The 26,695-nt window shown below is 39.0% G+C and overlaps 1 protein-coding gene across 1 annotated transcript; it reads right to left on the reverse strand.

Annotated features, from left to right (window-relative positions):
- Positions 1-2,006: 2,006 nt before the first annotated feature.
- LOC101323972 (potassium inwardly rectifying channel subfamily J member 3) lies at positions 2,007-13,733 on the reverse strand. The gene is made up of 2 exons (XM_019922267.3): positions 12,649-13,733; positions 2,007-2,231 (listed from the first exon to the last, which is right to left on the reverse strand). The coding sequence occupies exons 1-2, from the start codon at positions 13,348-13,350 to the stop codon at positions 2,007-2,009; spliced, it is 927 nt and encodes a 308-aa protein (XP_019777826.2). The 5' UTR covers positions 13,351-13,733.
- Between the last annotated feature and the right edge of the window lie 12,962 nt (positions 13,734-26,695).

Here is a 26,695-nt window from a genome sequence, read left to right on the forward strand (position 1 = left end):
ACAAGTAAACAAATGAGGGCATAATCCTAAAACTGATGTTGAACCAGGAAAAAAGGGCTATGATGGAAATTACTGAGAATACAAGTAAACAAATGAGGGCATAATCCTTAAATTGATGAGCCAGGGAAAAAGGGCTATGATGGAAACTACTAGGACAACTGATAAAATGAGAAGGTAGACTATGAGCTAAATAATAGTACTGTATCATTGTTTAATATCCTGATTTTTTTCTTAATTGCACTGTGATTTTGTAGAAAAATTTTCTCATTCTTAAGAAATACACACTAACCAGAGATAAGTAGGAAAAATGGTTGGATGGATGGATGGATGGATAGATAGATAGATAGATAGAACTAGTGAAAGATTTCTAAGACTGTCAAGTGAAACAGAAACTTTACTCATGACAGTGATTAGAATAATAATAAGCAATTAATAAACTATAACCAGCTGTGTCAAAGATAGAACCATATGCTTTAAAAATAAATCAGTAAAAAATCTGCTGTTTAAGCTCTAACAATGTATTTTTACTTCAATAAACGAGACAAATAAAAACTAAAATTTAAATGTAAAGATTTCTTGAACTAGAAGCCTTTATAAATTGGTTTCATTATTTATCAATATATGATATTTTAGAAATATACTATGACATCAATTCAATTTTAAGTTCAAAAACTGGAGAATTTAAACCATGAAATTGTCCACAGAAATCAAATCCCAGATATAGATTGATGAATTAAGTCTTTACTCACTGTTCTCAAAAACCTTAAATTTAAACTGAAGCACTAATGATAATAAAATAATAGTAATACAACAGGTCGCTTCAAAGTGATTATTATATCATTCTCCTTTTAAAGAGATGAGAAAAAATGTTTACGGAGATTAAGTATCTTGCCCAAATTTCAAATCGGTGTTATGTAACAGATGTATAAGATTACAGTGGCTTGCCTCCCCCTGCCCCTTGGACAAAGCTTTATATCAAGATGGGAGATTCTTTCATTATGTAAGGCTTGATATAAGGCTTGACTGTATCTATGCTATTGCCGATGTTACTTTCAATGCTATAGTTTATACATAATAACTAGCACTTTAAGATTATTAGAATGATATTGGTAGAAAAAAATTAAAAGCTAAATTATTTCTTGCTCTCTCACTACTTGTAGCAAGGGTAAAACTCAAGATAGATAGATATAATTATGTAAATATTCCATTATTAGTCTCAAGCATCCAGCAGGTTCCAAACCAACTGGCAATGCTTAGGCCCCAAATAATATACTCTGATTTATTGTTTCTTTCCTTTGCCAACCTTATTCTCCTCAGACAGTAGCAAACTGTGGGTATTGCAGCATAGCAACGCTATATCACATCTTAAGAAGTAACATACAGCACATAGCTATACCAAAGCCGAAAAGGAAAATTTCTTTTCAAAAAATTTTTGGTCAAGGTTCAGCTGGGGAAATCTACTGACCCACTTTGAAATTAAAATGTTACTTTAGTGTGGTTCGCGCCCACCCGCGGGCGCGCGCGCGCACACACACACACACACACACGGAATTTTCCACTGAGGTTGCATATAGTAGCATATTAAAGCTCTGTCAATGACACCCGAATCACCATCCCTAAGGCAAGAATACGCATGCTGAGTTCAGGTTGCTCACTAATTACCCTGAATTTATTTTAACCTTAAATCTTCTAAAAAATATATGATTATAGGAAATCCAAGTCTGCAGTTAAACTAGAACATCATAATCATTTCTAGGAGTCATCTCAGTTTCCTTTTCTTTCTTTTTTTGCAGTAAGTATTTCTGAGTTAACATTACAAATGCAATCATCACAACAGTAAATCTTCATTTTCAAAGCAGTATCAACTTAATGTTACAAAGAAATAACAGACAAGTCATTACTTTCATTATTGCGAGCTGAGACGTTTAGCCCAAACCATGATAGGTATTGTGCATATAATATAATGTTATTATGGAATAAAGAAACGTCATGATATATCTATGTTTTTACTCACCAGTTGTTTCCACAATGCCTTCTAGGATGACGACAATCTCGAACTGTTCAGTTTGCATGCTTCGCTGGGATAGGTCATAAAAGGGGCTTTTGGCATCAATCACGTGGCAAATCGTGAGGGGGGAAACAAGAAAAAGTTGATCTGCCCCTGTACTAAAACCTACATCCAGTTCAAGTTGATCAAGGGGAAGGAACTCACCCTCAGGTGTCTGCCGAGACTAGACAAGCACACAGAAAAAGAGAAGAAATCACCACTTGTACTGAAATTTGCAAGGCAGCCCAACAGTAATTTACATCATTGCCAACATTCTGCACTATCAATCATCTGCAACAAAATCCAAACAAATCATTATGCAGCTATGTTCTAGCAAATGGGCCGAAATCCCACATAGCTCATGCGGAACATACATGCATTATTTATAATACACGACTTACTATAATTACCAGGCCCTAACTCATGAGCTTTGGAGAAATGCCTGGTCCAACAATGGCTGTTAACACAAACTGTGGAACTAAGTGTATATGTGCTACTGCTTGACATAAATCACTAAATGATAATGCACTACACGCCAGATGTTTTTTCCTCCCAAAGCAAATAAGTAGGCAATTCTTACGGAGTTTGTTAAAGCTAAAAAAGGTTGATCATAATTTAAAAACAGATTTATTGCATTATTACAAAGCAAACATAATAATTTATTTTTCCAGGACCTTTGAAAAGTAACAAATAGATAGAAACTAGAATAGAATAGTGAAGATGTTATCATATTGAATAATGTTATGTACACAACAGCTCACATAATAAAAATAAAGGCAGATGCTGTTAACTAGTGGCTTTCGAACTACTAGTAATAAACTGCATTAAAGTTATTTCTCTATTTATTTTATAAATTGTAAAATTAGTCAAACTTTGTGCTCAACTGAATTTCTTTAAATCAAAATGCAGTTTAAAAACTCTGTATTAGACAAACTTGTAGTTTACTAAAACTTTCACATGGCAGTGGCACTCAGTATCAGTATAAATCACTGTAAAGCTTAATTCAACAAACTGCTTGCATGCTAAAAAAAATTAAATACGATTATTAACAATTAGCAAACCATGAAAATAAACTTATCTTTCTTTTCTATTCATTTTTCATATATGTTGCTTATAAGGATCATGATAAGCAAATATTTATATGATGATGTTGATAAAATAAAAGCTGGGTTAAAAAAATCAGGGTGGAGGGAGGCTTGCTGCTGGTTGAATGGGGTTTGGAAGAATCCAATATATTTTAAGAGACTCTTTGCAAAGCAAATTTAATAAACAAAACAGACTCTGCAACACTGGTCTGTCCAATGAATCGGTAGACTGAAGACAAAATCCTTACTTTCAGAGTTCCCGGAAAGACACTGGCTTTGTAAACGAGCCTGAAAATACTGAAAAATATGGTTTAGTAAGCTGTTCTCCACAGCAAAACAAAACCAGGAGTTCCAAGTTGGTGGCAAATTGTTACCGCAGCAATTGCAGAGTCTCAAAAGCAGAACTAGTCAATTAGAGAGGCTACTTTGTAATTAGTGATACTCAGGAGTTTTATTTGTGTAGAAAAAAAGTCCAATGAAAATATTGAGACTATTTTTCTTCTCTGCCTTATGACTAGTTGATTAAAAATTTAAAAAGAAGAAGAAAATGATTACTGACAAGAAAAAAAAAAAACATGGAAAAACCTGATGGTGCAAAAATAAAAACAGCAGCTCTAACAACCAATGTTGGAGAAAACTAGTCATTTCTAAGCCAGTAGAATTCATTTAGCTTTCTATATATATTCTCAAATTGGTAAAATACAGATGAGACCAGCATCTTTGCAAATACACAGTTGTATAACATGTATTGATTAATGTAACAAAATAAAAGTCAAACACAAAACAAAAATAAATAAAAACAAAAAATCCTGGGTCATTGTTCTCTCACCTACTAAGAAACAGGTGCTATATAAACACAAGGTGGTATTCTGACATTTATAATTAATGATCAGAATTTGGGTCATTTTACCAACTATTCTAAGCTCTGCTTTTTCTGCATGAAATAAAAATATTCACAAACATAATTTTTAAACTCAGTTTCCCATTTATTTTAAAATAATTTCCCCCAAAGAAGATATATTTTTCTAATTTTTATATACGTACGCCAAGGCTAAAATTCATCTCCCTTACTTATATATTTGTTATTTATACTTGCACCTCATTCTTAGAGTAGCCATTAGCTTCTATATTCTCTGCTCATTCAATAACCCATGAAAAAGAAGTGGCCTAGAAACAGATAGGCTATCAGGAGAATGCCAACCTAGAATAAGAAATATTTTATTTTTAGCAAAGCAGTTAATTCATATGTAGGTAATTGAGACTTAAATATGCATGAATCTGTTCCATTAACGTCCATAACATTCCAGATTCCACGTTATCTTTCGATTTTAAAAATGTGTTCCATATACTCAATATTATGCCTATACCCCTTCCCAAATGCTTTATATCCTATCCAAGTCTTGGCAGAAACAAAGTTGACAACTGCACCTATTTTGTGATACTATGGGGAAAATAATACTTCATTTCTTTGAAAGATGTTTTCCACACTTACATCTTTTTTCCGATAAGTGAAATTCCCTACTTATTCACTAAAAATTATTTTCCAGTGGATAAATTTAATCTTACTTTAAATGACACTGAGGTACTACATACATCCACAATTTTATCTTTCACGTCTTCTTCCTTTTTGTTAGACCAACAGATATTTCAACTATCAATATGCTTACCTCCCTGATTTTTGTTTGCTTCTCTGACTCTGTAATAGACTGGGAAGCCTATTACTCACTGTGAATTAAAGAGAAAGCTTTTCTGTTTAGAGGAGGAAAGGGTGTTTGGCAGGTGCCTGGAGCACTGGAATTGTTTGAAGTCTGAGCTCCTGGGCAGAGCAAGGTTATCTTATCAATACTCAGGCAAATAGGATGTCCCAGAACCTGACATATCTCTACCAAATACATTTGCAGAAGCATGCACATTCTACTCTAGGTTTACAAGGAATTCTAATCTAGGCTTTTCTAATTCTGGGGCAATTCCAGAGATTTTTCTGGAGCAAGGGGGGAAAAGAAGCATATGTAAGTTATACCCTCTCAACTGGTATAAGTGGAGTTAGAGAACTTTTGTTCAAGGAACTGTAACACATACATAAAAGATACAAAGGAAAAAGAGGAGTTATGGATGTGCCTTTATAAAATTAAACTGTGATCTGTACCTTGAGTATGTAATAAATCAGTAGCAATGATATATCATCCATTTCTAGTTCTCTTATTTAGATACCAATTACCATATTTCACCCAGAAATTTTGATAATAGGCATAAAAAATGTAGGTAAAAACCAATTTAACCTTTATTTATTATGTCATCTTAAGAATTATGATAAAAGAAGAAATCTTTCATTAGTAGAGCAGTTTGTCCCTGGTCTACATTATCTCCTCTTGTTCTATAAGCCTCCTAATTCCAAAAGGGAACACAGAACCATGACCTTTTCCTGGATAATATGTAAATAGATACAGTCGAGATCAACAACAATTCTAAACAATTGCTTAAGGTGAAGAGTGCTACAATAAATTATTAAAATTTCTAAGGTTGACTTTACTTGATGAAATAATCATTTAAAATCTTGAAACTATTGAATAAATAAGTGGGGAAAAGGTGGAAGGGAAAACAGTTCATGGAAAATTGGTAATTCTTAAAAATTTAGAACATAATTTGAAAACACTAGCACTTGAGAATAACTTAACATACAACTTTTATTATCAATTGTATGAAATATTTTGGGGAAGGAAATAAAGATTTTTCTGCCATTTTAAAGACTTTCTGGTTGGTTGCATTATAGGAAATTCTGAGAGTTAAGACAAAACTCAAGGAACTCTAAGGCATAAAGTTTGTTTAAATTTAGTGTCCAAAAACATTATAAGTAGAACCTCCTGGATTTTTTGAAATGATTGTGTGCAATTTAGATTTTGGCAATAATTTCTAAGTTATTCTTTGTAATAAAAATATTGCTATTGAAATGTAGTATTTCTATTACACACACTTTAATTATATGCCACATGGATATATGTCTAGAACTTAAGGTTTGTGCCTCATTTTATAGTTACATGTACTAATTTCAAAGAAGCAGCTAATGTCAAATGACTTTGAACTCCCTGAGAGTCCAAAAAGGCCTGCAAGATAATAAATTACAACTTCTGACTACAGGTGGAAAGGGAATCAAAAGTCACAGATGCCTAGAAGGGATTATTATCATCATGTACTTTACAGACAGACAGCTTTCTTATTACAAATAAAGGACTGTAGCGTATGTATCCAAAGACAAAGACACACACACACACACACACACACACACCCCGCTCTGGATACACATTTAGAACTGCCCTTGGCATAAGGAGATCCACATTTCGCCATCCTCCTTCTGGGATATTTGTGATCAGTTGCCCACATTCATTCAGCAGGGACACACTTCACCAATACAATCAATCTCTTTGCTGCCTTTCTCCCATCTCTCCAACCCATTATTGTGTTCTAATTATAGCCATTGTGCTCTTTCCTAGCTCGGAGGGAAGCTAGGGGAATTTAAAAAAAAAAAAATTTAATCTCTAACATCTGACTCTTGAGATGTACTTCTATAATATTCTAAGGCTTGATCCACCCCCCCCCACCACCACCACCACTTTTCACACGTACCTACTGGAAAAGGTAATGAGGGCCAGTGGTCCAGAAAGGAAAACATAGTTGAAGACAGAGAGGGCAGCCCTTCTTGCCTACCACCTCCCCACCATTTTATCTGTAATGTCACTTCTCCTCTTTAAATGTGCAGTGTGTGTGTGTGTGTGTGTGTGTGTGTGTGTTGAATATATGCTGAAGTCAGAAATAAAATTACATGCAATGAGGTCAGAGTACTACATGGAATCTAAAATTTGGAAATGAGCCAAAAGCAGGTACCAGTATAAAGAACAACAATGCCTTGTGACTCAAAGCATTTCTGGCAATGATTTTGGGACTCAGACCAAAATTAAAGTCAGGTAGAAGAAAGTGTGGACCTAGAATTTCATCTGGACTGTCTACAGTTGTACATTTCTTTTGACTTCTTATAAATTTATTTATTTTATTTATTTATTTTTGGCTGCTTTGGGTCTTCGTTGCTGTGCACGGGCTTTCTCTAGTTGCGGCGAGCGGGGGCTACTCCTCGGTGCGGTGCATGGACTTCTCGTTGCAGTGGCTTCTCTTGTTGCAGAGCATGAGCTCTAGACACGCAGGCTTCAGTAGTTGTGGCACGCAGGCTCAGTAATTGTGGCTCATGGGCTCTAGAGTGCAGGCTCAGTAGTTGTGGTGCATGGGCTTAGTTGCTCTACGGCATGTGGGATCGTCCTGGACCAGGGCTTGAACCTGTGTCCCCTGCATTGGCAGGAGGATTCTTAACCACTGCGCCACCAGGGAACTCCCCTCTTTTGACTCCTTAAGTTTGAAATTCCATCAATACACAGGTGGAAAAAAATATGACCAACATCAAGGCTAAAATAAAGATTTTTAATGCTAAGCCAATTATCCCATAAAAATATGTTCACTTTTATGAAAAGAAAGTAACTTATAGATGGAATGTAATTTATCCTGTAATAAATTTTGTGAGGCTTCTATACTATTTAAATGAAAGAACAGCTTTATAATTCCTTGAGGACTTTTTATGGAATTTATAATAATAACTGTGGACAGGATTTGTAACCCTACTTGCACATTCCCCTCCTACTCAGCAAACAAACACCCTCAAATCCATCAAGTGCTTTTTCCTGCTTCTCTTCATCATTTGTTCTTACCTGTTTATTTTTGGGTCTTTATGTCCCTATTTCTGTTCACACTGTATTCCCCTGAGCACAAGCCACCCTGTCCTTTTCAGGAACCATATTAAAAATAAAAAAACAAACAAAACAACATATTACTACTATTTAAAAGAAGAATAGTAATTATAGTCTTTAAAAAGAACCCAAGTTCTATACCTATTACAGAATTACTGTACTTGTGTCAGAGAAGGCAAAGCTAGACTCCATAGAAACTGTACTTTCTTTTTTAAAGACATAATAAACCCACCTAAAAACACTCACTGACCATTATAAGATCTAGCCCCAAGAGTTCTGGGGTACTCAGTCTTAGACTCCTTGAATCTTTTTACTAACCACTTGTACGATGTTCAGAAGAAGAGTTTTTTAATAGATATTCACTTGTGAATTAATTTTTTAAAGGAGATAACTAATGATCTCAAGATTAAAACTAAAGTGCAAATTGACCAAGACCAATTGGAGAAAAGAGTCAGTCATACAGAATAGGGTCATATAGAGTCAAAACCATAATTGCATTAAAGTGCAAGGTATGGAATGAAGGCAAACTAATAAATATATGAAAAAAATCAGGAATCAAGTGGTCCAGGAATCACTGCGGTTAAAAGATTAACAAAATATTAAGATATATGAAAAAAATGATGAGCTTGTTAGTTTTGCAGATGCAATTTTGTTTTTTATTGCATCTGCACTGGATCACATTCATATGAGGAAACTAGATAGCATTCAATTCTGAGTATCCATATAAATGGAGAATAGAAAAGATGAGTATAAAAATAATGTATGTGATATATTAGAAGATAACTGGGCATCATTACCTTTCATTAGGTGAAAGTTAAGGGTTGCATAGCTGACATCCTAGGAAAGGAAGATGATGACTATATGCCATGAATAAAAATATGAAGATATAAAATTATACTTCCATGAGAAAAATTTAACCTTACCTCTTAATTTCAAAATATATGTCTAACAATAACTGATTTTATGTTTACTTTATGTAAATAAGGTTTGACTGAGTGTCTACATATATATATACACACACATATGTATACATGTAACTGGGATGGTTTTTGGATAATAAGTGTGCAAATTCTTGAATAATGCATCAAAAAGTTTAAATCTTTCCCTAATAAGATGGAAGTCTAGGCCAGTCAACCATTAGTATTAGATTTGTAGGAGAGAGTGAGATTTCCAAATCCTTTAAACCCAACACTGAATTACAGGGTCCAATGTATCAACCATTAGTCTCAACTCCTTAATCCAAGCATTTTTATTAAAATTTTAAACTGGATGTCATATTAACTTAACATGACCTTGCTATTCATTAGTTCCTATATTTTAGGTTAAAAAAATTAAATTCAAATAAAACGTCTTCATGGGGATGAAAAGAGGAAAAGAGAAAGAACATTCATCTTAAAAGAGCTTTCTAGAGCTATAGTCATAATAACATTATAAATTTTAAAGAATAACTTCCAATTATATTCTTAAATTTTTATTTAATCTGCTTTCTTTTTTTCTAAGTTAAAAAAGGACTGATTGCTCCAAGCATAAAGTTGGAAGATCTATAATTAAATATTGAAATAAATTTCAGTATTTGCAAGCTTGGAAGATGGGAATAGAGTTGAAATAAAATTTGCTTTCATATAAGTTAACAACAATTAAAAATTAGAGAAGTTATAAGAGAAAAACTTCCATCAAGACACAGAATTCAAAAAAAAAATGCACAGAAAACTTCACAGTAGCCAGGATTAGAAAGTCATATGCATGTTCTTATTTTTCTATTCTTTACAAGAATAGAAGTGCTTTAAATCATCAAATATAATTCTTATAGTAATACTGATAAATAAGCTTTTAGTCAGCAAATAAGAAAACAGCAATAGAAAAATATAAATGAAATTAAATTAGGTAATAGGAAGAACTCATATAGACTGTAATTACTATTATTAAATATTATGGTTTTGTTGCCTTAAAATTCTATGTATTTCTCTGTATTAAAGATACATAAATTTTACATTTAAAATGTCAAACATGAGTTAAGAGAAGAAACTGAATATGTGTAATAATATTTAGTAAGGATGTATAAGACCAATATCAAAATATTACTACTTTAAGATCTTGGTATAGCTTCTCTTTAAAAATATAACTGGCTGTTTTGGATCACTTCATCTCAGTCCCTAAAAGAAAATGAGAGTCACTTATTAAAGGCAAATCTTCCCTCTGATTTTGCCGAATGTTATTAGTTTCCTAATAAAACATGGCTCCTTTTAAATGAAGTCTAAGGAAATGACAAGAGCTATGAGAATTCATTTTAATCACCATGGCTACAGGACAAATCAACTTCAAGCAAACTACAGTAACTGGTTGGATGAAGAGCTGCCACTGATCAACCCTCTCCCCTCACAAAAAAAGCAGGACAGAATTTCACCATAATTTTGTTTAAATATAAATTGACTCCACATGCCAATTATTTTTACTTTTAGCACTGACATCTTCCCAACAAATCAAAAGTAAAAAATTTTATAAGAACATTATACATATTGTTTTAATTAGATGTTTTTATCACCTTGTGTTAATATAGCACCTTGCTCCAAGTTTGCCAACAGTAGAAATCTTTTTTTTTTGTTTGATCAGGACACTCCTTGTGGTATATGTGATACTTGCATAAAAATCACTATCAGTGTCCTGAACCACTGTAGACACTGGGTGCTTCAGATTCATTACAACTTTGTAAAAAAACAAAAACAAAAACAAGAACCTACTGTGTAGATTAATTCTAATTATTTCTGATTTTGTTAAAATAAAATTTGATAGTCTAAAAACATCTAAATATGTTTCCTCAAAAAGATATTTGTTTTAATAAACGTATTTATATGTTTGAAAAACTAGAGAACAGCAATAACTGACCTTTAAAGTCTAATTTTAAGTTTCCAATACACCAATCAAGATGATAAACTACTCTTCAGTAACAATCTCAAAGTGACACATGAACATGGATTCCACGACAGAGACTTTTGCACTACATTTACAAAGTGTTGCTGGTAGGCCTAACCTAAAAAGAGAGTTATATATCTTGTTCTATTCATAGAAATAGGCACATACAACAAACACCCCTGCAACAAACATGTCTACAACATGTTTAGCCTGATCCAAACAACTCAGTTCAAATGTGGTCCATAGCATGATACTAAGTTAAATTAAAAAAAAATTACATGCAGCCCATTGGAGTTAATTATAAAGAATATGATCTACTCAAATTATGTATTCACCATTATCTTAATTAACATATACAGCAGAACCAGGTTGAAAATTTTCCAGTAAGCTATACACAATTAGTTTGTTTACTGTCTGTAGCATAGTAAATATGCATATGATGTGGAGTGACAGGACAACTGAGCTGCTTTAAGTCCAACACTATACTGAGCAAGATGGTCAAGAATAATTAGGGTAAGACCTTGTAAATGAGTAATGAAAATGACACAAGAGACAAATTTTTTTTAAAGCACATTGGACCACTTTTAACTACCATATAAACTGAGGCTGTGTAAAACGATAGAGGACCTGTAGAGTAAAATTGAAATCTCAAAGGCAAAATCTCAACTTAAATATTTCGGGTTTTCATTTTATTAATGCTAAGTTCTGAATGGGGCTATGGTTCTTCCATGCAATCTCAGATAAATTTTTAAGACTGTATTGAGGTCATCTTTTCAATTTATGAACATTTGAAAACTAAGGCAAATCCCTCAAAAAGATGGATTGTAAAGAACACATAGAGAACTGGGCTCATATCCCTCATTCCTAGACTCTAATTGGATGAGTGATTAGAGTGGGCTTCTCTTCTTGTTTGTAGTGGTGCCCTCTAACGACTAGATGGACCTTGCTTTAATAATCACTCCATGAGCAATTTCTTTTAGCATTTACACTGCTGATGGTAGGAAGCAATCTTATTTAATGGATGCTGAAAAGCTTCAAGTGAAATCTGTAATTGACAAAGGCTTCATACAAACAGGCAATTAAGAATAAAATTAATAAGAGACTCTACAGGAAAAGCACTCACGCTTTCACAGAATATTTCTCTAGGAAAATATTTGGTAAAAATAAAACTTGAAAACAACCAGGTGTTGTTTTTCCACTTTATAAACTGCTTCTCTGGTCTGTGTACTTGTTAAAAAAGATGACCACAGATAGAGTTAGAATAAATGTTCTTGGGTCTGAAGGAATAATCCACCTGCTAAATACTACTAGGGGGAAAAAAAGAAATTAAAAAAAAAAGAAAGAAAAGCCCTAAGTGAAAATTAAAGCAATTTCAGCACCTTTTTCTTCAAACTAAAAGCTGTTCAGTTTTAATACTTCAAGTTTACTGGAGTAGCCTATTGACAACAACTCAAAAGCTCTCCAAAGAGCAAAGCAGCAAGGGTAGGAAGGAGAATAGGGCACTCGTGTACCTCAGAGGTCCAGGAGCCAACACCACTCCGCTGGCGTTACTAGTCCAGAAAGTGACACAAATACATCCGACGAATATAAATAAGAATAAAATAAAATAAATAAGAGCACGAGAGTGGGTGGGAAAAGAACAGAACTGTCAGTTGTACTCTCTTTGCCCAGTCCTCCACGCCCTCCCCAGCTCCCAAACAAGGAAGTTTACCTGTGGCTTTAGGCAAGCCTAGGAGCCTGAGGGTGGCTCTCAGGTGAGTTAATTCCCAGGTTTGAGGGCTGGCGGTCGCCAGGTGGGGAGGGGGCGGGTAGCACTTACTTTGAGCAGCTTACAGCGTATCTGCGCGGAGACCATATGGCTGTTGCGCAGGTTGCCCACTCGGAACATGAGCGTGAGTTTTCCGTCCCTCATAGAGATCACCGCGTGCTCGCTAAACATCAGGGTCTCCGCGCGCTTCTTGGGCTGGGACATCTTGATGAACATGCAGCCTATGAGGAAGGCGTCCACGATGGAGCCGAGAATGGACTGGAAGAGGAAGAGGATGATGCCCTCGGGGCACTTGTCGGTGATGTAGCGGTAGCCATAGCCGATGGTGGCCTCGGTCTCGATGAAGAAGAGGAAGGCCGAAGGGAAGTTATAGACGTTGGCCACGCAGGGCGTGTAGTTGCCGACGTGGGCTTTGTTCAGGTCGCCCCGAGTGTAGGCAATCACCCACCACATGGACGCCATGAAGAGCCAGGCCACGGTGTAGGTGAGAATGAAGATGAAGAGGTTCCAGCGCCACTTGAGGTCCACCAGGGTGGTGAAGAGGTCCGAGAGGTAGCGGCTCGTCTCACTGCCCAGGTTGCCGTGCTGGACATTGCACCGGCCGTTCTTGTCCACGAACCGCTGTCGCTTCTTCTTGGGCACAAGCTGCTGCTGCGGGCCCTGGCCCGGCCCCTGGGGCTGCAAGCCCGAGCCGCTGGACGAGGTGGTCACTACCTGGTAATCGTCCCCAAATTTCCTTCGGAGTGCAGACATAATACGGAGGGGCGAGCCAGATTCAAACACGAAGCGAAGGCGCAGGAGCCGAGCGCTGCAAACCAGCACCAATGAGGAGGTGGGAGCGGGAGAGAAAGGGGGGACGAACGCCTGCGTGCCCGGGGCGGGGGGCGCACCCGGCAGGTAGCTGCGGTCTCTGCCCCCCGCAGACGCCTCTCCTCCCCTGGGACGGAGGCTTTCTCTCCACGCTGAGTCTTAAAACAAAAAAAGTGTTCTCCCACACTCAAGGCAGGAGGGCTGCAAGGACCAGGAACCCGAGCGCAAATGTGCCCCCAAGCTTTTCGAGGCCTCTCTTTTCTTCCCTCACCACCGGCATCCCGGGGGCCCCCTCTTGCCTTCCCACAGCCCTCCTGACTCTCCTGCAGCGCTCCCAAACTGACAGTTTTAAGACTGATGGCCAACTCGCCGGGCTGCCGAAGCGGCGCTACCTGCTCGGACCAGACCCTCCCCCCCTCCCCGCCGCTTCCCGATCGCCCGCCCTGCGGGACGGCTCCCGGCTCCCTCCGGCGCTCCCGCCTCCTATCTTTTGGCCCAAATCCCGCCCAAAGGCATGTCTGCCGGGCACGGGTACAGCAGCCCCTACCCACGCCCTCCGGGCTCAGAGTCCCCGCTCCGGACTCCGGAGACGCGTCCGCCTGCCGTCCGCGGGCCGCCGAGTTTCCGCGGGCGCCACCGGGGCCCTCAGGCCGCCCCCGAGCGCTGCAGAGACGCGGCGGTGCGCTAAAGCCGAGCACTCACCCAAGGCGAGAGCGCAGGAGGCGGCGCGGCCGGCGGCAGCGGCAGCCTGGCCTCGCACTCTGCCCTGAAGGCGGTTTTCCTCGCCCCTACTTTTCCTGGGGCACCACGACGGGCGCCAACGCCGGTCCCCCAAGCTCCGCACCTTCCTGAGGGCACCGCGCTGCCCCCCACCAGAAGGATCCTGGCGCGCCGGGCACAGAACGACTTGGGAGCGGGACTCGGGGGTTCCTTGGCGCCGTGCTCTCCCAGCAGGCGACAACGGTGCAGCTGTAGGGGGTTTGAGCCTCGGGATGCGGGTCAGACTCTCAGGTGAAATACCAGCTCCGCTCCAGCTTTTCCTCTGCTTCACGGTTCCTGCCTTGTCCTCTCCCCTCCTCGGTCCCCCGCTCCCTGTCCGCGTCTCTGTGGCCCCGGTTAGATGAAGCGAGGCTCGAGCAGGGGGCGGCGGGAGAGCGGTGTGTGTGTTGGTGCTTGTGATCCGCTGCAGAGCCGCGCTAGCCCCGCCTGTCCCTGCCTTCCTCCACTGTTTCACCAGCCTGAATTGCACCTCCGCGCCTCAGTTGAGCCTGCAGTGTCTGGCAGCTCAGGAAAAAGCGAGCCCCTCCAATGAGAAGAGACTCTAAATCTGCTCCCAAAGGAACTCTCCTTCCTCGCCCCCCTGCCTCAGGCAGAAAGCCCCCAGCAAGCAGCAAATGTGCTCTTTGAAAGGAGAGAAGTACGATATGCCTCTCTAACTAGGGCTCTCGTGTAAACGGATGCCTGGGTTTGAGGATGCATCATAAACAGGGATCCCGACTGGCTTCGAGATAAGCCTGTTCAGAACTCAGAGTTGCAAGTAGCAGAGGGGGCTCAAGATGGGAACAGAAAGGAGGGGAGGCACTCCTAGGAAAGCTCACGGTCCTCCCTGAAAATGGCTATTGGAAAGACTTGGAATGTCCGGAGTTAATGTGTGGCTGTAATTGAGGGAACAAGGCTGGATTGTAATGGCCCAGGCCTGGCAGTTAACTTAATGGAGGGGCAAAGTGCAGAAACAGCTAATACAGTGCCCATGCGTAAACATCAGTGTATTTACCACATTTCATGTTTGTTCTAAGATGCTATGGTCTCTTATGGCATATTCCATTCAGTCCAAACACATAAAATTGAATTTGTTGGAAAATTATCAAATCATGGGGTTATGAAAGCAAGGGGCTGCTGCAGGACTCCCAAGCAAAGGAAAATAAGCACATAATCATTCTGCCAATTCGCTGCCAATAGGTGCTCCCTTCTAATTCTCTATCTCTAAACCTTAGTGCAGGTAAGCCCTGTACCTTGTCAGCCATAAATAGAGGACTCTTTCACTTTGGTTAAAACGCCTATCCTGGGTTACAGACATCTCCTGCGGGCTCTCTGATAAGAGGTCAGTGACTGTGATTCTTTAGGATTACATAAGAAGGGAAAGTGACACTGTGGGAAGCAGAAACTGCTCTGGGCCTGGATCATAAGACCTGGTTGAGTTCTGGCCCTGCCATTTACAAACTGTGTGACCCTGAGCAAGTTGCTAAACATCTTTGACCCCCAGCTTTCTACTCTGAAAAATTGGGGTTTGAACATTTTGCCAAAGTTGGTACATGAAAAAGAGAATGAATGTGGTTTTATTAACTCCTTTTGCTGCAAAGGATGTCATAGACTGGGCTGTAAAATTGCAACAAGGCCAAGAGATGAGGAATGAGTGTTTGGAGTTGGCCCCAAGTTGGGAACTAACACATATTCTCCTCTTATCTCTGACTACTCTCCCCCTAATCATGATGCCTTTGTCAGGCTGGCTTCTTTTAATTCCTGAAACCCACTGAGGCATACTCGCCATCCTTGGACCTTTGCCTATCTGTGTTCTCTTTCTGGAACGTTCTTGCCCTGGCACTCCACGTTGCTGGCTTCTTCAGTCATTCAGCTCAGCCTGAATGCGTCCTCCTAAAGGAGCCCCTTCACTAGCTTTCCAGGTACCCCCTACCATATCATCTTAGTTCATCTTCATGACACTTCTTTTTCTAGCCACTATTTTCTTCAACAGAGTCCTGGAATATAAGAGCAAGGACCTTGTCTCCAACACCTAGAACACTACCTGTCACATACCAGGTCCACAATAAGTATTTGCTGGATCAATCACACATACCCATATACATATGTCACTAGAAACTCCACATGCATTGAGTAATGCAGAATTAAAAGTCATCACTAAATCAGGTCACTTAAATAATTTAATATAAAAGAGCATATAAATTAAAACAAAGTAATCCTTCCTGTGCTTGTTAGCTTTAGAACTGATATTCTATCAGGTGCCAAATCCTTTTGACTGCCCCACTGCAATATCTCTCTTTTAAAAATGGTACTAACTTTCTTCAAATCCCCATTTCATTTTAGACCCAAAGTCAGATGATGTTCTTGCGTTTAGTCTTCTACTCCTTCAAACTGTCCTAGGTAGTATTACTAGATCTGTCTCCTTAGAATCGTATATGTTTAGCAGTGGCATGGAAACTGAAGAGCTCTCTGATAGTTTCATTTAATTATTTCATTTCCAAGCTTTTAAACATTCCCACTTTTTAAAAAAACACTTTTCTATTGAAAACCTTTGCCATTTTCCAACAACTACATTTATAAACAAATAATTTTATACTTCAAGAGACATGGTCTGGTCTAGAGGCTAGAAGGGGGAAATAACTTGCTGACTGTCACAGACTTAATAAGTGGAAACTCTGAGATTTGAACCCAAAATAATGAATCTCCAGAACCTAGTTGTTCTGCTATCTCTTCCCAGGTGCCTAGAAAGGAGTCTAGGATTCTTGCTCCGAAGCCAGGGTCTCCCTCCACTCCACCACGTTTCTCATACAGGTTGAGATCTAAGGTCCACCAGAATATAGCCTAACCTATCTTTCCAAAATTATCTCCTACCTTCCCTTTAATGTGGGCTCTGATCCAGCCAACTTTGATTGTTAACAATTCCCCAAACATTAACTGCATTTGCTCGACTGCAGTCCTGTCACTTAAGGATTCTTTCTCTATCCCTACAAAGTCCAAATTACCATCTCTAATGTACACACAAGAGAAGGGAAAAATTCCTTCAGCTTTTACTTCAAGTGCTATCTCCCCCACCTTTACCTTATCCTCCCACTAGCCGTAATCCATCCCTTCTCTGAATTCTCTTTCCCCTAGATTTGCAATGTGGTTTTTACTTTCTAGCCTGTATTTGAGCTCAGAATTTACCAAGATTTCCCCTATAAAATAGTAAGCACCCTGAGCATCCACCTATTACTATTTTGATACCATCTAGCACTCCAGCTACCCAACCTTGCCTTGCACATGATAAATATTTAATACGTTTTTAGAGAGAACTAAAATTTACTGAGCCTACTTTAACGTGCCAGGCAACTTACTTGGAGCTTTGCAGTTAGTATTTCCATGACATAGCTAGCAAGATGGTAGAGCAGGGATTCCAAAACATGTCTGCCCATTTTCAAGGTCTCTGTTCTTTGAGAGAAAGAGTATTGCCTGATAAAAGATTTTTCAGGATGCCATCATGTCACACTTTAAACGTGACTGAGCCTTTGGCCTATTTGTGACCTTGAGTCCAACTCCTTGAAAATGTTTAAAGATGAACCAAACGCATCTTCCTCTGTCAGGACAGCTGCTTCCATGATGAGGTTCTGGATGGCAGCCAGCCCCATGGTGCTGAGGCCAGGCGGGATGTGTAGGGAATGGATGACAGAAGGCCACCTAATCAGGTGCTGTCTGATGAACTGAAGTGAAACACTGTGAAGAGAATGGGTCAAAGGGAGGAGAGGCACACAATTTCAGCCAAGGCCACAAAGCCAGAACAACCTGGAAAATAGAACTACAGAATACACAATACACATTTGGAGTCCAACATTTAAAGATAGGGTGGTAGATTGTAAACAAACTACCAAGCAGTTCTTGGCTGGGGTGGTGGCAGGGTGGAGGGGAGATCAAAGCTATATTTAACAACAAACTCAGTTCTAAACAAGCTGCATATTTATTCTTCCCAGAAATGTTTCTGGCAATGTCTTATTTGCTGTGTCCAAAATTAGTAATAACACAAATAACTGTAACTTTAAAAATGAAGGATATGATTCTGTGTTTTAATACTGAAAAAGCATGACTTTGCACATACACTCACCCTATTATATAACAGAACAGTGTGCAGAAAAGAGTAGACTTAATGTAAAAGAAAAAAACCTCTGCCCCTGAGAAGTCCAAATTCTAAAAATGACTTAATCTGCCAACAGTGAAAAAAGCAAACCTTTGAACATCTCAGCATACCTGGAGTCCATCTCCTCGTCATTCACTTATTGCCACTGTGACTCCCACCATGAAATAGTCCACATGGCCAGAAATATTAATTACTCCCGGGTGAAAATGGTATTATATTTAATACTCCTTTACTCCTAATCCTACCATTCTCCAAAGTCCGGTGAAGAGATGGGCAGGCTTGGGATCTGAAGGTCTTACGCTTCAAAAGGTGACACATTCCCATTACCACCATAAGCTCTGCTATATCTGGGAAGAGGTCACTCTTTGAAATTCTGTATGCAATTTTGGGCAATAGAATGGTGTTCCTTTTTTTTTTTCAACCCTCCTAAAAAAAGATACCGAAGTTATTTTCTCTCTTGCCAAAAAAAGAAGGAAAAGAAATGAAAGGGAGAAATCAGTTTGAGATTTGATTGCGCAGATTTGAGAACAGAGGCATTGCCATACCATAGCAGATGACTCATCCAGCCCTTCATCTTGGCTCCAAACTCTGGCCTCCGCCCGAGGATTCAGAGAAAGGCAAAATGCCATTGTCACTTGGAGACCATTTATTTAGCAAGGTTTTCCTGACTTAAACCCTCTCTTTACTCCAAAGCTATACATGGGAATACTCTGGTTTATGAAAGAATAAGGACTTTAAAAAAGTCCTCCAGAACTCGAGGTCTGTTAGAAAAGAAATAATTGTTTAACAGACTCAAAGATTTGTTGGAAGGGTGTGAAGGAAAAAATAATTTCCTTTCTTTATTGTGTCAGTTGAAGTTATATCAATACTTCTGAGGATTTCTCCCCTGAGAATACGGATGAAGTCCCAGATGTCAAAATATGTACAAGAATCCTACTTAGTTCAACACAATACACATTTAATGTGCATAAACCATGTGCCTGGTGCCATGCCAAGGGTTGTGCAGGTCAGAAATGATGACAACATAATGCCAACAAATATGTTAACAGCAACAGTAATAATAAGTAATACAATGTGGTAAGCATCTAAAGGAAGAAGATTGTTTTATTAACGTTCAGAAGAACAAGTCTCTTTAAGAAGTATTGTTCCAGCGAAGGTGAATTTTCCAAACCTATCAAACTGGAATCACTTAACATTTTTAAAGCATTAAATTCCCTCTGTCCAAATGACTTTATTTTAGAAATCTGAAGATAGAATTTTAATAAGATTTCTAGGAGGTAACATTTCTACATAATTGGAATAAGATAAGAAATAAATTATATTCATAGAAAGTTACAAACACTAAAATATTGTAAGAAAAAATACAAACAGTAGCATTTTGAAGGTGATAGAGTAAATTTTTCACACGAACCTTCTGTGCTAGTGGATACAAAAAAGATTGTAATTATTTTTCACTACTGGAAAATAAAAATGCAACTTTTGTAATTTTCATTAAAATGTTAGAAGGACAGATTGTGCCAGTACAGTTTATCTGGGACGCAGATACCAAGACAAAGCTAGGAAGGCAGAAGGTTTCTTAGGGGTAACACCTAAGATAAAACGGGAAGGGACAGGATGAAGCAGAAGGAGCTTTTAGGCTGTGATGCTGATCTGACACTAATGAAAAGAAAGGAGAGAAAACAGAATTGAATAGAGAGACACTCAGACTTTATGCAAATTTGCCAATGGGGAGCAAAAGTTGGCCATTGGAACAGTACAGTGTTGAGCATAGCTGGCTGTGTCCTCCTAGGCTTGCTGAGCTGTCATTGGCTGAGGGCTGCCCTCAGGAAAACATGACTTTGGCTGAAATCTGTATCAGACTGGGAAAGGTGCCGTAGCTGGAAGCCAACCCATGCCATGCACTCCTTCCAGCCGAAGGCAGGTTTTTCTTGAAGGGAGATCAAATGGCAAACATCCAAGGCTGCCAGTCAGAGAAGTGGACTTTATCAGGGTCTTTTCAGAAGTTTTGTTACAAATATCCAGAAATACTAGTATAATCTAACTAACTGTGTGCGTAAATCTTCAGTTTTGTCCTGGTACAATGACACGAATCTCTCTTTTTTGCGGGGGCAGGGGGTGGGTAGTAATAGCCCATGGCCATGTTGATCTTGGCTTCATTTATAGTCTTCTAGAGGGTAGAAATATATATATATGTGTGTGTGTGTATATATATACATATAAAACTTCTTTTAGCATCTGCCAAGACTGAGGCGGCTTGACAGAGAGAGAGAGAGAGAGAGGAGTCATGGAACAGTTGGGCATAGGACAGGAGAAGAGAGTAGAAGAGAAGTTATGAAAGATCCTAGATGATCAAGAGATTGAGAACAGAAATCAAGCAACTTTTCACAGCAGGAGTCCCAGGTTAGAAAGAAGAGTAGAACAACATACAGAATTTTCTGAACTCCGATTGTCCTGTTTATAGTTTTTCAGTTGTGCATTAGAATCACCTCGGGACTCCACCCCCATAATTTTATCAGATTCTCTGGGCATAGGGCCCAGGCATCAGTATTTTTCAAAAACTCCCTTAGTGGTTCTGACAACACAGCTAGGATTGGGAAACACTAATTTTGGGAACTGCATACCTATTAGTGCAGGAGCGTCCCTGGGAAATGTCACGCATGTAAGTATCATCAATCTTTCTCCCCCACTCAGAGGCCCCATTCTTTGGCACCAAAGAGAGACAGTTGAGATTAGGACCCCCTTGTCCCCTATACTCTCACAAATCTCCAGAGCCCAACACGTGTAGATCTGAATGCAAGCAGACAGGAGGATCTTGCCCTCCTTGGAAAAGCACCTGGGCAAAGCAGGAGGCAGTGTGGGTTGACTGCGGTTTCATCCAATCCTACCACCCACACTCATAAATAATGAACATGAATGGAAGGGTCTGGGGCCAAATGGTCTTAAGCCCATTAATGTTTTAAGTTTTTTCATTAATAATGTTTCTACAGCTTTCTGCGAATGTGGGTGTGAATGTAAAAATTCTGTCTTTAAAATCTTCCTTCGCCACTATTTATCATACTTTCATGAATTAAAAATGAAACTGGGAAAGGGAGGGAGGGAGGAAGAAAGAAAAGGAGGGAAGAAGAAAGAGCACAAAAATTAAAACTCTCACAAAGATTACTGATTAACCAGTGGCAGAGCACATCACCCATGAACCTGTGTGGCCACGTCGGCTGACAGCCAAGCTGGGATAGGCAGAGCTGGACATCTGCTTTATATTATGTGATTATTTGGAGAGAAGCGAGTGAAGAAGAATTACAGAAATAAAGACAACAACCGCTAGAAACTAGAATGTCCTTTTTATACACACTTATTTCTAGAATCCCTCCCAGTTTCTACTCAGGGAAAACTCTCAATACTTTTCATTTAGCTTTGTGTTCACTCAATAAAATGACAGCATAAACTTACCCATGTTAGTGATGACCCAGTCTTGCAGAGATCATCTTCATATTCCCCATAAGATAACAGAAGAGGCCCTGGGGATTAGTAAAGTCCAGGGGTAGATTAGGGTTGCATTAAAACTCTCCATTTCCCTGTTATGTGGTTCCTCTTTCAACTTACAAAGTGGGTGCTTCAGCAATTCAAATTTCCGGTTAAGGTAGCAATTATTGTTCAAAACTGATCTGAAAGTAAAAGTTGTACCTAATTTATTCATAGAGAGCTGCTACCTATTTATTGTGAACTCACAGATTATACTGTGGCTCTAGAAACATCTTGGCATTGAAGTAATAATTAAATGTAATGATTCACCAAAGCTACTCTTTTTTCCCCTCTCTCATCTCTAGCTGCTAATTGGAAAGTCTCTTCTCCAAAAAAAGAGCTTAGGTGATTGACAAAATTTTTTAATTAGTAGATTTCTCTATAGGGAGAGTGGATGGGTATTAGCAATCTATTGTGCATATAATATAAAGAAGATGCCTGCTGTTCAACAGTTACATCTCTGTATTGTTTTTGGTTTGCATCAAGGTGAAAAATCAAAGAAAGAAATTAAACATGCTGTGAAATGACCAAATAATGAATTAACTTCCCATGCACATAGAAATAAAGTTCTTTCAGCAGTAGTTTTTAGCAAAATCAAATAATAAGGATTAACAATTAGAGAAGGGGAGAAAGAGAAGATGGAAGAGGGAGGTCACAGCCCAGTTCTAGCCATCAGTAAAGTGCATATTATTTTTTGCATTCTGTGAGGCTAAAGTTGCTGCTGATGAAATGTCCTCACATATTCTGTCAATGTCAGTATGCAAACATCACTAAATAAACCCTTGTGTCAAAATGTCACATAGTGATTATTTATGCTTCTTGACAATACCAATGAATGACAAGGCTGCCTCTATAGCTGTGAAAGTTTGCATACCAGCTGTTAGAGGTAACATAGATGAAGGACAATGTAGTCAGCAGAATTCATTTAAACTGTGCCATTAAATTAGCTATGTTACCAGTGGCCAACACAGCACACACTACTGTGATTCTCCTGAAAGAAAAATATCGACTAAACATCTTAATGCAAAGCATTTAATAATTAAAATGCCTTTCTGAACCCCTACTATCAAGTAGATAGTCATACTGAAAGAGAAGTGTCATTTTATTTTTCTCCTTTATTTGCACATTGTTTCAAAATGTTTCTTCTTCTGAAATTGAATATGAAGCCCACATATTTAGAGGAGACTGCAATCACTAATGAAGTTTGGATAACACAAAACAAACCCAAATGACACAGTGATAAAGTCTTTGCAATATATACACAAAGTGACTAAGATATCCAGCCCCTTTGTTCCTGAATCCCCATATTGTCTCCTCTTCCAACTCTACTCAGCGAGATAAAAGGTAGATCAGTGGGACAAAAACATATACTGTGAAAATATTTTATTAAATCAATCAGTAGGTGATTATAAATCTGTCATCATACATTTTAAATATTAAAAAATAATTAAAAGGTATTGTTTTATTAGGGATACCAAACTACTAACGTTTCCCTCTATTAAGCATCCTGATACTTACTGATACATTGGATGCTCAAAAGACAATTCAAAGTTACCTAAATCGCTAGGCTTTTCAGGGTCCTGACTAAGACCTCTGCCCTTGCTCCTAATTGTTGGAATATGAATCTTCACTTTGAAATTTCTGGCTTTGTGACCTTGGCAAGTTACTAACCTCCCTGTTCTTGGCTTTTCTCATTGTTAAAATGAAATAGATATAGCTTCTACCTCACTGAGGTACTGTGATGTGAGAATTAAATGACAATCTACATAAAGCAAAGAGTCTAATATCTGGCACAAAATATTTTCAAATTCAGTGAAAAACAAATTCAAAGATTGTCTTTAAATGAAAAAAAAAATCGACATGGAGAACTTCTAATTTGCTATTAGCTTACAGATGATTTTACAGCCCTTCCCTGGTGGCTCAGTGGTTAAGAATCTGCTTGCCAATGTAGGGGACATGGGTTCGAGCCCTGGTCCGGGAAGATTCCACATGCTGCGGAGCAACTAAGCCTGTGCACCACAACTACTGAACCTGTGCTCTAGAGCCCACGAGCCACCACTGAGGCCGCGTGCCACAACAGAAATATTATGAAATTAAAGCAATAACTAAACTCAAAAGATTTCTAATATATTGACCCTCCTTTATAATAACATTGTGGGTGACAAGTTACAAACTCTGTTTTCTCAACTCAACAAAAATGAGTGTGCCTACTTTCATTCCCTACTCGCTCCCATTTTCTTGCTTCTCTGTCAATGTTGGCTGTATCTGAAGTTACCCTACACTGGCTCTGCTATTTGTGTTCTAACAGGTGCTTTCATTCACTCTTATTCAGGATACCTTTGCCTACTGATGGGAGGAAAAATCCACCGACCATCTCATTCCACCACCACCACTTCCCAAGTCCTTGCCTCTATATAAGAAAAGAATTGGCTTCTTAACAATCCAACAAAAATATAGCCCCCACTCACTCTCCACAACAACAAAACTCCTGCTGGAAGCAAAGCAAATGAAAACCTTCCTTAAATTATTCCTGTAACAAAATGGTGAAAGAATTATTCACCAGAACACTTTTTGTGAAGTGAAAGTGTTTGAGCAGCCTGTGAGACATGTGAAAGTAGATGGAACTGTTTCAAGGTCAGGCCTCAAGAGGTGGTTGTTAGTCCTGAGAGGCAGGAAGGAGGACAAGAGAAAGAAAGAAAGAGTTGAGAGAGGCCTCAGCACTGGGATGGGGGACCTGTCACTCTAGGAGGTATCATTCCTCCCCATGACAGTCTTCAAACTTCACAAAGTTCACCGGGATGATGATAGTTTTTGAAGCCAATGAAGTGCCTGGAATTCATACTCCCCTTGATATAAGGCAAAACCAAGGTGGTCCTTGCAGTTGCAAGAGCTGAAAGGCGAAAAGATGCAGGAAGAAACAACCCCTAAAATCAGAGAAATCTCTTTGAGGGCTTTGGATTGGGTAAAACCATAAGGTTCAAATCAAGTTGGAATAGTTCTGTGAAGGGTAACGAGGCTCCAAAATGACCCTCGGTTTATAATCCTGATTTTGTTTTTCAGGTTTATTGAAAACATTTTCCTCACTAAGTCAAAGAGATCGGCGGCTGCACCAAATCAGCTTTATCACCATTAACCTTTCATTGTGTTCTGTGTGGGTTACAAAATGACACAAGTGAGAAGAGAGCATTTTGAAATTCAGAGATTGGAGCTGGGTAGGGGGGGCTAGGCTATTAAAATAATTGTGCAGGGGCTTCCCTGGTGGTGCAGTGGTTAAGAATCCTCCTGCCAATGAAAGGGACACAGATTCGAGCCCTGGTCCGGGAAGATCCCACATGCCATGGAGTAGCTAAGCCTGTGTGCCACAACTACTGGGCCTGCGCTCTAGAGCCTGCGAGCCACAACTACTGAGCTCGCGTGCCACAACTACTGAAGCCCGCGCACCTAGAGCCCATGCTCTGCAACAAGAGAAGCCACCGCAATGAGAAGCCCACGCATCTCAAGGAAGAGTAGCCTCCCCTTGCCTCAACTAGAGAAAACCCGCGCACAGCAACAAAGACCCAACGCGGCCAAAAGTAAATAAATCCTTAAAAAATAAATAAGTAAATAAAATAACTGAAAATATCTAGAAACGCTAGCAGAGTATTTCAAATAACGACTTTAGAAAGTAAACCCACCCAACATAAGAATGAACAAATTGGTGCTATTTAAAGGCAAAATAGCTGTACTATAAAAAGTGACACTGATACTTCAATTCTACATGTCTTTCAAACAGTATGAAAAGCTGTAACTTCAGGGTCTACCCCAAATAAAAGCAAAAACTTGTAGCAGTGATTAAAAAATATATATATACGATTTCCTAAGAAACATCTTAATACAGACATAACGCAAGGGAATTTTATTTTCAAAAGCCAGGACACCTGTAAGTAATAAATTAGTTTCATGAAACTGTCACAATGAGTTTGTGGAAAGAAGAAAAATTTATATTGTTTTCTAAAATTGCATAGTATTCATCATCTATTTGCAATAAGGTATGATTGGCTGCACTAACACCACGGTTACTCTGAATAGTTTCTAACGCTAAATAACTAACTCATGACCCTATGTACCGTCTAGAACTGTAATTGAAGGTGGGGAAGAAAAAAAGTCTTAGAACTCCTTCTTAAAAGAAAACTTACGAGGAAGGAAAAATAAAAGAGGTAAAAGCAGAGCTACTCCTGTTGAAGCTGGGTCGGGGCACAGAACCTCATCAACACAGACCTTTCCTCCTTTCTCATGGTGGTCCGCAGGAAAGCTGAGAAACTACAGCACTCTGAGAGGTGTAGTCCATCCTCCTTGACTCTGGAATTTAAGAGACGGAATGGAAGGGAGGCAAGGGGAAGGAGAGATGCCAACTTCACCCCAAGCTGTGTCCACTTCTGGGATTCTCTGATGTTTTTGGAATGAGGAGGCTGAGCTGATGAAAGTGAATTCCTTGAAGGACTTAAAAGCCTCATGAAAGGAAGTTCTTTCCTTCCAAGGGAAGAAGGAATGAGGCTGAGAAGTTAGTACTGTAACAAAGCCTTAGTCATAGTGGGATGAGCAATTCTGCTGTAGGTTATCTGTCACACAAAATATCTCTTATCCAGGCACTAATGGTCTAATATAATGCATGAGTCTTACAAATATGCAGGTGTGGGGAAGGACTGATGGGATTCTAAATTTAAAAGAATAAGCTGTTTCATTAAGAACTCTGTGGGGAAAAAAAAATGTTGAATATAAACAGCATGTTTTGGTACCCTTGTGGAACAGTCTTAACACTGCAGGAGAGAGCTAATATGAAAAAGCTTGGTTTCTGAACATTAGGGTATCCAAAAAATGCCTAGC

Source organism: Tursiops truncatus, chromosome 7, assembly GCF_011762595.2.
Source record: "Tursiops truncatus isolate mTurTru1 chromosome 7, mTurTru1.mat.Y, whole genome shotgun sequence".
Lineage (NCBI taxonomy): Eukaryota > Metazoa > Chordata > Mammalia > Artiodactyla > Delphinidae > Tursiops > Tursiops truncatus.

What these genes read in the sequence shown, in the direction of transcription:
- LOC101323972 (XM_019922267.3), bottom strand. Translation starts at nt 13,350, where the DNA reads ATGTCTGCACTCCGAAGGAAATTTGGGGACGATTACCAGGTAGTGACC. An exon ending in TACGCTGTAAGCTGCTCAAA is followed by an intron (nt 2,232 to 12,648) that starts GTAAGTGCTACC and finishes GTGCTTGTCTAG; the next exon opens with TCTCGGCAGACACCTGAGGG.